Raw genomic sequence first — 14,354 nt, forward strand, 5'->3', positions numbered from 1 at the left:
CGGAAAAAGCATGGGATATATCTGGTCTCTCTGAACATGGCAAACAATGAGGACTGATGAGAAGCTAAGGACAATGGCACGGGGTTTTGATCCTGCCTCTTTATCTTGCCTGTGAATGGGATCTACCCTACCAAGAAGAGAGACCACTCTTTGCTAGAGGATCTCTTGGTTCAGAAAGGCAGTGCTCCTCCCCATCCACCTCGCAAACTTCCTTCTCCTAGACTAATCTTTTCTGCATCGTGGATGTCCACCTTTCCTTTCGCTGCTTGGTCTGAACTCCTAACTTCTCTCAAATGGATGTGTCATTTTGTATTTCTGTCGGCATCTGCTAAGTGATATAGATTACTTGTTTGTTTGTCTTAAGAAATTTTCATTATCTGTCAGCTAAGAGAGCACAATATAGAATAAAAGTTCAGTGAGGGTTATTGGTTAATTGATAATTTTTTATGTAACCAAGAGCTTCTTTAAAATGTGATTAACCTGCTTAATTGATGAAATTATTTTTTCCATTTGACTAAAACCCATTTCTGGTTATTTCCAAAAATCAAAATCACTTTTACCTCAAGAGAAAAAAGAAGTCTAATTATACAGTCAGCTTCACAGAAAAATAAGGAAGTCATTAATATTTTTGAAAATGGTATTGATGCATTTATTTTCTTTAAACTGCTCAAGTGTTATTTTTCTATGAGATCCTTGATTTCTGCCAATGGAGGAAGGTATTTCAACCTAGAGTCATTTTTCATTTTGCTTCCATTAAACATATTTACATTTCATTTCCCTAGATGCCACTAACAGTTTTACATACCTGGGGGCTGGAGAGATGGCTCAGTGGTTAAGAGAACCTGGGTTCAATCCCCAGCACCCATATGGCAATTCAAAATGTCTGTAATTGTAGTTCCAAGAGTTCTGACCCCTCACACAGACATGCAGGTAAAAGGCCAATTTACATAAAATAAAAATAAATAAGCAAAAACAGTTTTACATACTTTATTAGCATGTATTCATTAATCAGAGTCAAAAGTATATTTCATTGCTGAACTTTAATGCTAAGCACCAAATTGTCTCTGGTTTGCAAAAACTTTCTCACACAGAAGAAAAAAAACATAAATGTCAACTCATTTTTAACTTTCTCTATGATGTATTTTTTAATACACATATATGTGTACATATATGTGTTTGTATGAGTACATGCCTTATATGTGAGGGTGCCCATAGAGGCCAGAAGAAAATGGCAGGCCTGTGGACTGGAGCTGCAGGCAGTTGTGAGCCGCCGGACATGGGTGCTGGGAACTGAACTCTGATCCCCTGGAAGAGCAGCAAGGGCTCTTAACTACAGAGTCAACTCCTTAGCCCTTATTGCAGTATTTTATGAAGTATACTTCTTTTTTTTTTTAAACTGAAATGTTATTCTTTTGTTTTTAAGTAGTCAGGGAGAAGTTTAAAAACAGAAGCAATTTCCCAGTGAATGTGAGTCCACATATATTCAGAAGATGAGCAGAACACTACTTAGCATGCATGTACTCTTGCCTAAAATTGGTTTTTATGAAAGTGAACGAATGGAGATTGGCAGCAACCATCAACTCTAATGTCTCTGTTTTTATCATTCGTAATGTGAAAAGCTCAAGTTATATAGGAAAACCCAGCTCTTCTGGGGAAAAAGAACTTTCTAGGTTATGTGAAAGATGGAATAAGATTATAGCTTCCATCTCAGAACAGAAAAATGGAATTGTAATAGGGAGAGTAGATTATAGATAAAAGAACATTCAAGAAATTACTGTGCCTTCTACATTATCATCTCAACATTTTATGCCATTTCGGAAGTTCTTTTAAGCTCAGAAACATTTGAATGAATATGGAAACTATGAAATAATATAAGTACAAAATACATAGACACCAAAATATGCAATGTTTTAATAAGTCTAAATTTTCCCTTCTTTAAAAGTAGGTTTCCATCACTGTTTTCTTTCCTCCCATCATGCTCCCCTGACTTACACTAGAATTGCATTTCCTTTCCCTGGAAAAGAACTTTTTAATAAATAAAAATCTTAAATACACAGCAGCTAATATAAATGATTGTGTGACTGACTGAACGAAATAACAGAATGAAAAAGACAACCTACTACCGGACACCCATTGTGCCATACCACAATGGTTTCGTGGATGCGGAAAAATAAGAGTTAAGGTTAAGGGAGACTCATCCTCCCCATAACATCTTATTCATTCATAGCTCACAGCTGGTATTACCTTAGTATATAACATCATATACTAAAATTTCATTAAATTGCTTCAATCCCAGAATCCTCTTTTCTGTTTCTGATCAGTTAAATTATCTGCTACATTTCAGTGTTAAAACTAGACTTCACCATCAATTTCTTGCTATCCTTTTCTACTGTCAGTCAAATTTCTTTTATCTACTGCACCTCTAAACTACCTCATCTGGTTCTGTGGCTGTTGTGAAGTCATTTCACTTGTATTTTAATAAATAAAGCTTGCCTGAAGATCAGAAGTGAAACAGCCCCAATGATCAGTCTTACAGATCAGGTAGTGGTAACACACACCTTTAATCCCAGTGGTGCACATCTTTAATCCCAGCCCTAGAGAGGAATATAAAATTGGAGGATATTGCTCTCAGACACAGTCTCATTCTGAAGTTTCCTGGAGGCAGGATCTCCATTTTCAGATGGACATTGAGATAAGAACCAGTGGCTGGCTGCTTTGCATTTCTGGTCTTGAACCCCCAAATCTGTCTCTGAGTTTTCATTAACCATGCTTCAGACTGTGAGTTGTTCTATTATCACCCCTAGGTGCTTCTTTACATACATGTGCTGCAACTAAATATAGTTAAGTGATGTCAGCCAGCCTTGGACCTATTTCTCCACAGTATACCCTCCCCAATCTGTCTTAAGGAAAAATCTCTACTCTTCCTGAAAAGGGGTACACTATTCTTCAGACCCAGCCAGTGCTGCCTTCCAGCACCCTCTGGTGTCTAGCACTCTAATTAACTCTTTGACTGCTGAATGGTGTTTCATCATTACTCTTAAACCCCATTCATCCCATCAAACCTAGTGCCATCCAGTACCTGAGCTCAGAGCATCTCAACTGCATTATATCCAGCAGACAGATGTGTTTGTGTTTTTCTAATCTTCTCCCAAATTCCTGGATCTCAGCTTCTTCCAAATATAGAGTCATAAGTAACTCTTTATACTTTCATTCTTTTCTTTCAAGAATTCTCTTTCACTCTTGGGGATAAGTTCAAATTTCTATAATTGGTACTCAAAGTTCTTAGGAATTGAGGAGCACATGTTCTTCTAGTTGTATCGTCTTCTACTTCTTCCAGCTTGACCTTGTCTTTTATAGCAGCCACCTTGAATGACTCACCATTCCTCAGGCACAGCTAATCTTTTTCTTCATATTTCTTAGTCTATGTGTTGCATGACTTTTCCTGAAGAGGTGTGACATACATGTATTTACCCACATCTGTAACTGGATGATATACCAAAACGTAACTGTATTTAAATCTAGCGGCTGAGCTAATCAGATTATAGCACTAATTATAAGAGCAACAGGAAGCTACTGTAAAGCCCACCCCTCCCAGCTCCAGACACAGGTGACTCTTCCAGGCAGAGAGCATCCTGCACTCGGCAACCCTTAGCTGCTTTTAACCTTGGAGAGGGACCTTGTGAATCTCATGACTGTTTCTTAAACTTGAAATTTCCTGAGTTTCCTAAGCTTGATTTCATTAGCTTCTTGAGACTTAATGAGCCTCTCTCCTGCCCTAGAAGGAAATATTTTAATTCACAATAATCCTCTTCTTTTTTCCCATGCTGTGTGTTATGTACTTTTCCCTTCTTGAAATACATTTTTTCCCTTCCTGGAATGGTTTTCTAAAACTGCATCTCATTGCAACCCAGCCTGAAAGATTCATGTTTCTGAGTCTGGAAAGATGGTTCAGTACTTAAGGGAATTTTCTATCAAGCTTAATTACTTGAGTTTGAACCCCAAGAAACCATATGGTAGAAGTAAAGGACTCTAGCAAGTTGCCCCCGATCTTACATATAAGCCATGCAATCACACAAACACACACACACACGCACGCACGCGCACACACACACACACACACACACACACACGACCACCACCACCAACAACAACAACAGCAACAACAACCAAGATCCATTTCTAGTTATTTATTCCCTAAGGTAAATTTAGCCAGTCATTCCTATGTGTTTACAATAGTGTATGAGAGTCGGGTTACTCTATAATTCAATGACTCTGCATGTCAAAATTATCAGAAGAAAAATTACTACTTATTGAATATTGCTATCTTGTATATCTTATTAAAAATTTCAAGGGAACATCTCAATTCAAATACTCAAATATTTCCCCAAAGAATTACAAAGAAATTTTGTAGAATCATGGTTATAAATGGATACTTCCTTTGCTTTTCAGAATCAATTTTCCTCTTGAGATAAAGTCACTTCCTAGAGAATCCATGCTTATTATAAAAGTGTTTGGGATTGACTCTGCCACCCACAGCACAAATCTGCTGGCCTGGACCTGCCTTCCACTGTTCCCAAAAGAGTAAGTCTAACACCCATGATTAACAGAGCTCGGGTCCCGGTTCAACCTTCCGGGAACTGAATGTTCTTCATGTTATGGCATGATGAGAAAAATCAAGAGAACATTTTGTACTAAAATGAGGTAGCTCGATATAAATCATGAGTATTGAAACCAGAACAGAAGAGCAGAAATGGAGACCTGGCTTTAGCTGCATCCCATGCTCTGCTCATCAGCTGGGTCATTTACAATGGAGAGCGGTTGGCAAGACCAGTCTCAATGACTCTTTCTTCTCCAAGCAGCCAACCCCTCTGGAATTAGTAATTCAAAATGACTGTGCTGTCATTTAGAATTTTAAAAAAGCCACAAAATTCTGACTAAAGTAAAATTATAAAACATGACTGCTTTGCTGGTCTCTTATTGCCAAGAATAAACACTTGGCAACTTCTGAAAATGCACAGAACTGAGTTCAGATATTCTCTCAGAATTAACAGCCTTTACAAAGTCAACTGTTTATTTAGCCTATAATCCATGAGAATTATTCATGCTTAGAACATAAAATAAAATCAGCTAATGCTTTTATGGGAAAATATTTCCAGAAGCATCAATGTATTTATTTATTTTAAATAAAGGAAGTCCAGTTTTGAGATCAGATAAAAAAAAATCTGAGACCTTCAAAAATCAGAACTTGTGTTGTTATGCTAATATTAGTATAAGGCATGTTCCTACACATATTTTCTTAGAGAAACTTGGTGTTATGGAAGTGCTTAAAGTATTGCTTTTAAGTTTTCAGTTCCAACATTCATCTACTATAGACAACTTTTATCAAGAAAACCAGATCAAACTTTGAAAATTCATTGGGTTATTTCTGATTTGGACCCTGGGTGTGTGCATCTCCTTGTGTGTATATGTGGGTGTATACCTGTTTATGTGCATGTGTAAATTGTGTATATGTGTCTCTGTGTGTATAGGTCTCTGTGTGTATATGTGTATATGTATCTCTCTGTATACATATGTGTTTGTGTATGTCCTGTGTGTGTAAGTATATGTGTTTCTGTGCATGAACATGTCTGTTGCTTGGTTTGGGTTTTGATATTTTAGCCCATCTCCATGTCTGTATTGAGGACAGGGAATGTATTCATCTCTGTAATGTCTGCCATCTTACATAAAGCATCATATAAATAGGCAATCAATAGAGCTTTGTTTACTAAAAAATCAATCCCTGCATTTAGATTGTTAGAATCTGCAAAAAGCACAGGTCAGCTCTAGGAGAGGTGTCTGGTGCTGAGGGGAGGGACATTCCAAATATCTGACTGGAGCTTCAGGAACATCCGTGACTTTGCCCGTAAGAGCCTCTGTACAGGTGTCCATCTACCTGTGAGAGACCTTGCTTTCAGTTTCATCAACAGAATTTCAGATGTGGCATTTCTAGCATTTTGGTAAAGCCATATTTCCAGTTACTAACTGGAAAGAGCATCTGGAGCACTAGGTTCTCATTACCAGCTTGCCGTATGCAGGGACGCCAGCAAGATGCGGGCTCTGAGTTGACATGCATCACTTACAATTGTTTTCAGGGGATGGCCTTCCAGGGCGGGAGTCTGCGGAAAGCAATTATCAGGGACTGATCCAAGGTGATGAGGCTGCAAGACAAAGTATGCAAACCAGTGATGATGAGGCATCAGAAAACCCGATAGACTTCAGTGGTTATTTCAGCAAGCATTAGGAAATGTATTCCCAGGAAACCGTTTCTCATCAAAACCAGAAAGCATGGCCATCTCTCCTGGGATAAACAGTCAAAAGAAACCCAGATTGTTCTAAGGTATCAGAAATCCATCAGGTGTGGCTGCTGAGACACAGCCACAAATTCTATTCTGTGCCTCGCAACTATTTGTAGAGATTCTTATTCAATTTATTCGGTGTAGATATTTTCAGATCACAGAAAAGAGGCATCTTGTTTTTATTTCCACCCATGGGATGACCTTTGCCCATGAACATCTGATATTGAATCTCTCATTAGGGTTTGGATTGCCTCTCAACAGCTGTGTGCAGTAATAATGACCACTTATATTGATATTCCAACATACGCATGACCTCAGGATAGCTTTCTGGAGGCATTCTGTCTCTTCAGGGCCTCCACAAGTGGGCTTTGAGAACCAATGATGATTAAGCTTATATAGACCTATGAGGGATGTATTAGTTAATATCTACATACAAAAATCAGCTTTGACATTTTCAGGCATCCAAACCACTCACTTTCAGTTCTATAAAGAAAAGTATCTCAAATCCAAAGGAAAGATTTGGTGGGAAAAATCATAGAATCTTCTTTTGCAGACAAGATTGTCTATGTACCAACTTCACTACAGCAAGGATTTGTTTCTTTCAGCACAACCCTGTGCAAGAGCTCAGGTCCCAGTTTAAAGTTACAAATAAATAGTGTAATTGTTATTTAGCATTTTGATTCTGGAAGCTACTTTGCCATAGAGATTCCCTACCTCAGTTGAACAATAGCATTTTCTTGGATGCTATAATATAAAGCCAAATTCCAGGTATCCCCCAATGATTCAAATTCAGTTATTTTTTATTTTATTTTTGAGAGCAACAATATTTTCAAGACTCCTGGGATGAGTTAAAGCCTTAAATATAAAAATCATTTGCATAGTTTCAAACATGACTTAAAATCAGTCTTAATCTCCAAACAATTTGCTTAGGCAATTGCCTGGATTAGTAAGGCTGACCTCCTCTGTTTCAGAATTTAGTAATAAACAATAGTTGTGTTGCTCAAGCTCATTGGTTTTCTTCGGTTCCACAGGAGTTGCTCAGTCCAATTGCCACACTAGGTGCTGAGGAGATCCTTGGAAAGGTGGTCTAATGTAAGGTACCAGGCAGCTTAAAAACAGAACGATAGCCAGAATCCAGGTCTGAGTTCTTGCCTTTGCTCTTTCTATCTTCAACTCTCTCCCTTCCTGTTTTGACATGCCACGTCCCCCTCCATGAACGTATTGTAAAAATGTCCTCCTCCCTACACAGGCTCTGGCTCAGGTCACAAGAGCTCTTCCCACTAGATCTACTGTTGTCAGTCTCTCAAGGGATTTCATCAAATCAGGTTGTCGTCGGGTTCTTCTGGTCTTTCAGTGGCATAGTTCTCTCTACACTCTGGCTCCAGATGTTGGGAACTGATGCAAAGACTCCTGATCACTAAACTCAATAACCATTATTGTGTTGTTTGAGGAAGCAGGGTGATGGAATCATAATCCAGAGCATTTGTCTTTCTCAATGAAGCAAATTTGAGGTTGAAATATTTTTATCACTAAATTGAACAATAGTCAAGTTTAAAAAAAAAACTTATGGATATGCCAGCTCAAATATCCCCAAAGGCCATATGAAAAAGCAAAGTCCAATTTCTAAACATGTCATATTTTTTAAAAACCTCCAAGTGCATGAGTGATGGATACTGCAGGCATGCCTTGCAGGAAGAGTTTGCAGTCTTGTGGTCAGGTCTAGTTAGTATCTCCCCAGTGCCTTTCTGAAAGCCACCTTCACTGCCAGAGGAACCACCACACTGTGAGAACTTTTGAAAAACATTGATTTCGTCCAATAAATTTCAGGATGCTTAGTTAACAATGGCTGGCAAGCTCCATCCTATCACAAATTATGATGTATGTAGACTGTCTTTGTAACATTTTTATTTTGTTTTGGGGTTTATGTTGGTATGTATTACAGACTAATATTTTCCCCATAGTATCTTAATAAATTTTGTTTTATATGTATAGATATTTTGCATGCATGTATGTCTATGCACCACTTGAGTGCCTGGCCCCCATGGAACTCAGAGAAGGGGTATTGAGGATCCTAGAACTGGAGTTACAGATGGATGTGAAATATCTTATGGGTTTTGGAAATCAAACCCAGGTCATCTGGTAGAGCAATCTGTACTCTTAACTGCTGAGTCATCTCTTCAACCCAGTAGATTTTTTAATTATTTCTGATCCCCCACCTACTTTGTTTTAAATATGTCCATTTTATTGCCTGTGTACTTAAATTTTCTCAATTGTTTAAAATGAAACCATACTTTATTTTATATATAGCAATGCAATTTATATAACAATGGTATAACAATTTAACAATACAATTTTTTTTTATTAATTTATTTATTTATTTATTATGTGTACAATATTTTGTCTGTATGCCTGAAGGCCAGAAGAGGGCGCCAGACCTCTTTACAGATGGTTGTGAGCCACCATGTGGTTGCTGGGAATTGAACTCAGGACCTTTGGAAGAGCAGGCAATGCTCTTAACCACTGAGCCATCTCTCCAGCCCCAACAATACAATTTTTAAATAACACTTTACTAGAATGATTTGGTACATTAAATAGAATGAGAAAGGAGAATAATTCAGGTTACAAGAATACCTTCAAAACTAATTTTTAAATGGCAGCTTTTTCCAAATAGATCAAGGTAACAGCACACTCAGAGATGAGTCAGGTCTAATTATTAGTGCTGTCATGGTAGGTGAAATTCAAGAGAAAGCTCCCCATCTTCTAAAGCCACAAACACTCTCAGATCTGTTTTATGTTACTCACTGCTACTGATCATCTTCTGACATTTGATTTATTTGAAAAACTATGAAAGTCCTTCTTGTAGCACCTGGCATAGACTATTATCTGAAAATTAGCTCTCCAATGCTAAACAATCGCCTCCAAAACAATGCCACTCATTTATTTTCTCAGCTCCTCATACGGCCTTAAAATCTGTAAACCTTTACCCTACACTGTCCATCTGGACTTTCATATTCTTCATGCCCACTTTCCTAAGTTCTGTGTACCCCACTCCTACACAAGTACTCTGACGTCATTCTGAATCCTGTGCCACAAGATAGAGGCTGGGGAGCCTCTTACAGTGCAATCTATCTAAGGGCAGAAAGAACAGACACCACTGGATTCCTTCTTGATAGAAGCCAGCTCCGGTAAATCAGATTTGTTTTGCTTCAAATGTGGCCAAGCAAAATCACAAATATAACACCTTCCAAAATGCGGGTGTGAAAATGCAACTAACATCTCATAAGCTCCATCCTGCACTTAATGAGGGCAAAGAGCTCTCGGCTTATAGCAAGGACTGATGAGCTGAAATATGAAATCTCTTTTGGATAAAAATGCCTAGTCACTTAGCTTTCTTTCACTCTGCCTCTCTTCCTAACAAGATGACAGGACGATGAGGTTGAGAGAAAAGAAAAATCTACAGAGATCTTGTGGCCTGCTGACGCTGACCTCCAGACCACAGTCCCCTTCAGAGCTGGGAGCTCCTTGTTTTATCAGAAACTACTGGCTAGTGCAGCTTGTTAGGGATCTCCCAGTGTAGCCGAGGGTGCTGGGTTCCCCGAGTTGGGTTATCTCAGCCACCACAAAACCACCTGAGGTTCTCTGTCAATTCCTGAATTGAATGGGTACCGAAAAAGTGATTTATCTTCAGGTTACATTTGCTTTGGTTAATTAACTAATTTTCCAGTTTTGTATATTGAACTCAAACACCACTCTTAGTTAACCATTGGAATATGTTACCATATTCAGATTTGTGCACTAGTACCACTAAATTTTTTTTTATAAAAGTATGTGGATTTAGTTGTTTTTGCAGCCATTGGAAACATTGGTGGTTTTCTCCATGGTTAGAATATTTTCTATATGCTCTCTCATTTACTGTGGTAATTTACAACCGATTTTTAAGGATTCTGAACATGAATAATCTTTCTATTTATATGCGAAGGAACATTTCCCTTGTGAAGTCCTACAACTATTTTGATTCTGCAGCTCATATGCTGTGCTGATTTAAACTTTGCATTCTTATAAATTTAGAATCTTTAAATGCCCAAGGAATTTATTTAATTCAGGGGGATGGAGGAAAAAAGAACTTCTGAAGAACTACTATCCTTCCTGAGTTCAGGCACCCATAAGTCCAGAGTCCAAATCTGAGATTCCTAATTCCACTTAGTCATCCCCACTGATGGCAGTCACTAATACATGCTACATGCTCCTGTTAGGAACTACTGTAGTAATTGTCACACTTGACCAAAAATGTGGTGTCTATGGAAACAGCTTTGCATTTGACATGTTAGTAGTGAGCTCACAATCCATGTCTAGACATGTGGGATATTTTTTTCTCTTATAGCTACTGAATGAAGCCACAGAAATAACCGCTGCTTTCTATCCCAGAATAAGCATGTGTGAAGACACTAATAGTTTTCCTCTTAATGTAACTCTTGTCTGTGTGTACGTGTTATCTTTTGCAGAAAGTCCATGATGGGGTCTAGGCTATTCAGCATGACATTTCAGAGTGAGCCTCCCACAGAAATGATAGCTCCAGGAGTATGGGATGGGAGCCAGCCTTCCCCACTGACCCTGCAGGTAAGTGTCAAGCTATGAGATTAAAGTACACATAGAAAATTCACGTTGTTAAGCAGTGTGGTAACCAGTTACAGAAACACTTTCTTCTAGGGTCACACATACATGATCCCTTTCTCCAGTTTAGAATTGGGTGTCTTCTGTATCTTTTGTTTTATGCCCAGAACTCTCCAAGCAATTTTTCTGTCAGCTTATATAATAGCAATTCAATAGATCACTTCACCATCCTGAAGGATAGCAGAGAAGCCTTGCTATCAACACTCTCCTTAAATGCATCCAATTCTTCTTTCTGTTGTCTAAAATAAGTCATTGTTATATATTATTAACCCAGTGCCTTACAGCTGCTTTTGCATTGTGACAAGCCATCAAAATCTCTTCTGCTGCACCTTTGTTAAATGGTTGGATTGTAAGAGATGAATAGCAAACAAAATCCATGTTTATACCTTTTTTGCCCTAAAACATCTCTATTCTCTGTGATTTGTGATGGGGAAGGGAAATTGATCAATGATTCCAGCTTTTGTTCATACTGCCAGCAGCACCTTGTTTGCTCATGTCTGTGCCTCATACTGGCTCATACTGGCTAGAGATAAGCAGCACAGACACAGTACTATGCTCATGTCTCTGGTCCATCTATCCACACTGGCTAAAATCAGCAACACAGACACAGTACTATGCTCATGTCTGTGGTCCATCTATCCACACTGGCTAAAAATCATGAACACAGATACAGTACTGTGCTCATGTCTATGGTCCATCTATCCATATTGGCTAGAGATCAGCAACATAGATATAATACTATCTAGAGATTCAGGAGTGTGAACTTTCCATCCATCTCTACAGAAACTGGGTGGCATCCTCAGAAACACAGTTTCTCAAACTTGGCAGCATTTTGACTGGGCATTTATGGTTCCATCCTGTGCATGGTTGGATGCTGAGCAGTATTACCGATTTCTATCCAGTAGAATATTCACTCCCCAGTCCTGGGAACAAAATTGCCTTGCACTTGTCATCATGCTGGAGAGGACACAGAGTTCTGGTTCACAAGCACGAGGTTCAAGGGTGTAAAGGATAGAGTTTAGAAATATACACAAAAAGATGTTGATGAAGGAGAAGAATGAATCCTATAAAAATGTGGCTTCATTTTAGGGCAGAAAAGGTCTTTCCAGGAACCACCTGAACAACATTTTAGCGCCAGCTTGGTGGCAAGAAATAGGTGAGTCACGTAGACCTGAGGATGTCAGGTCTAGATGATGACTGGCTGGCACATGCCTTGCAGCAGAACACAAAGAGGCACTTCATTCCAGTAAGGAAATCTGCCATAAACCTCATAAATATTCGCATGCTAGGGCAGAAGGAATCACCAGACTTTAGTTTTAAAGGGCCCCCCATTTTGATAAAGTGAATAGCTCGTTACTGAAGAACCTGTGTTGATATTATTAAAAGTCCTAATTTAAGAATCCAAAGCACCATGTCAGGCTTTCTGCTGTATTCTAGAACAGGAAACTGATCCAATGTTGAATTTTAGGGGCTGACTCTGCTGGTAAAGTGTTTGCATGAGAACTGACATTCCTACCCAGAACCCACGGGGAAAATGGCTGATTCAGTGGTATAAGCTTACAATCTCGAGTGCTGGGGCAGTGAGAAGGTGAATCCTTGGGACTTCCCTGGCCAATCTGTCTAATTGAGTTAGTGGACTCCAGAGTAGTGGCATACCTAGTCTCAAAATAACCATTGGGTAGTGCCTGCAACATGACACAGGATTTTGTCTTCTAACCTCCACATGCAAACACACATGCACGCTCAAATGCACAAACCCAACACACACAAGATTAGGAGATGGTAAGAAAATTAAAAGCAGGCCGTAGAACCTAGAGTTATGTCAGGGAATAGATATGAGTCAGAAAGAAAGACATCAGGCTGTCGGTTGGGGGAATGCAGACCATAGTCTCAGCTCTCTAACAGAGAATGTCAAAGTATTAGGCAAGTCTTTAACCGTCTCTTTCCACCTCTGTGCATTCAAGGACTGCCCACTGTAGTCAGGTCCTCTTTTCTGGTCGTCCTTACAATATGAATGGTAAAGGATGCAGAGCAGCCATCCAGGTATGACAGGGGTGTGATGAGTCACACAGAGTCGTTCTCCAGGAAAATGACTGTTGACACATCCTAAGACCGGTGCAGGGAGCAGGAACAGCTGACAGGGGGAAGTGGGTAAGAATTCAGAGTGGAAACGAACAGGCAGATTACTGCTTGCCTTTTCCTGGGTCTCCTCGTCTACTTGCTTGCACTTGCCTGGAATCCATTTGAAACTTCATCAGGGCGTGTGCATATGTGCAGGAGCGTATGTGTGCACATGCGTGTAAAGGCCAGAAGTCAACCTTGGGCATTGTTTCGCAGTAGTCGCTCACCAGGCTTTTTGAGATTTGATTTCTCACTGCCCTGGACCTCACCAATTGGGCTAGGCTGACTAGCCAGTATTCCCCCCCAAGATCTGCCTGTCTCTATCTCCCCACCCTGCCACGCAACACACCACATTCCAAGAGAAAGTATGTTTGTCTGTCTGTGGCTTAGCTTAGTCTGAGAAGCTCTAGTTTCATCAGTCTTACTGGGAAGGGTGCATTGTGCTTACACATCATTGTTTACTGTGGCTCTTCCTGGAGGCTAAGCTGGGAAACCAGCGCAGAACTAACATTCATGTTCTCTTCCACCATCTTAAGGTCTTCAGTCTCCCAGCCAGTTCCTTCAGGCTGACATAAAGTTGTGCTAGTTCATTAGCTACTGTTTCTTATATTATTTTTATTCAATTTTTGATTTTTTAGATAATTTCATGCATGGATACTATATAGACATAATTTTTAGCCCTTCTTCTCCTCAACCAACTAATACTGTAACCCCCAAACTAATGACCTCTTCTTCCTTATCAATGTTACAAAAACACAGGTGCGCACACACACATGCACACACACACACGTGTATTCATTTAATGTGGCTCATATGTACATGTAGTATGGGTTTGACCACTTGGGATTCAGGAGACTCATCTCTGGTGCCCAGTAAACTCTAGCCAAATAGAAAGTAGTGTGACCTACAGAGACTGCGTATGCTTTCATCTAAATCATGACAATCCTTGTTTCAAGATTCATCTCGGTAATATTAATATCATTTTGCCTTAGATTGTCTTATTTTATCATGTTAAAGCAATAATTAATAAATAATAACAAAGCTTATTCCAAAATAATAATTGCAATAGACATTATGGATTAATGGAATGAACTAACCAGTTTCTAATGTAAAATAATAAGAAACCTAAAATAGCACTCGGGAGGCAGAGGCAGGCGGATCTCTGTGAGTTCGAGGCCAGCCTGGTCTACCAAGGGAGTTCCAGGACAGGCTCCAAAGCTACAGAGA

General features: G+C 39.3%; 1 protein-coding gene across 1 annotated transcript in view; it reads left to right on the plus strand.

Moving 5' to 3' along the window:
- The window catches only part of Pik3c2g (phosphatidylinositol-4-phosphate 3-kinase catalytic subunit type 2 gamma), a 361,584-nt gene that overhangs the window by 100,851 nt on the left and 246,379 nt on the right, over positions 1-14,354 (plus strand). Inside the window, exons 14-15 of the mRNA XM_005364544.1 lie at positions 4,450-4,581; positions 10,838-10,952. Of these exons, the coding sequence (XP_005364601.1) occupies positions 4,450-4,581; positions 10,838-10,952 (247 nt within the window). The remainder of the gene's footprint in view (positions 1-4,449; positions 4,582-10,837; positions 10,953-14,354) is intronic.

This window comes from Microtus ochrogaster, assembly GCF_000317375.1.
Source record: "Microtus ochrogaster isolate Prairie Vole_2 chromosome 14 unlocalized genomic scaffold, MicOch1.0 chr14_random_2, whole genome shotgun sequence".
NCBI lineage: Eukaryota > Metazoa > Chordata > Mammalia > Rodentia > Cricetidae > Microtus > Microtus ochrogaster.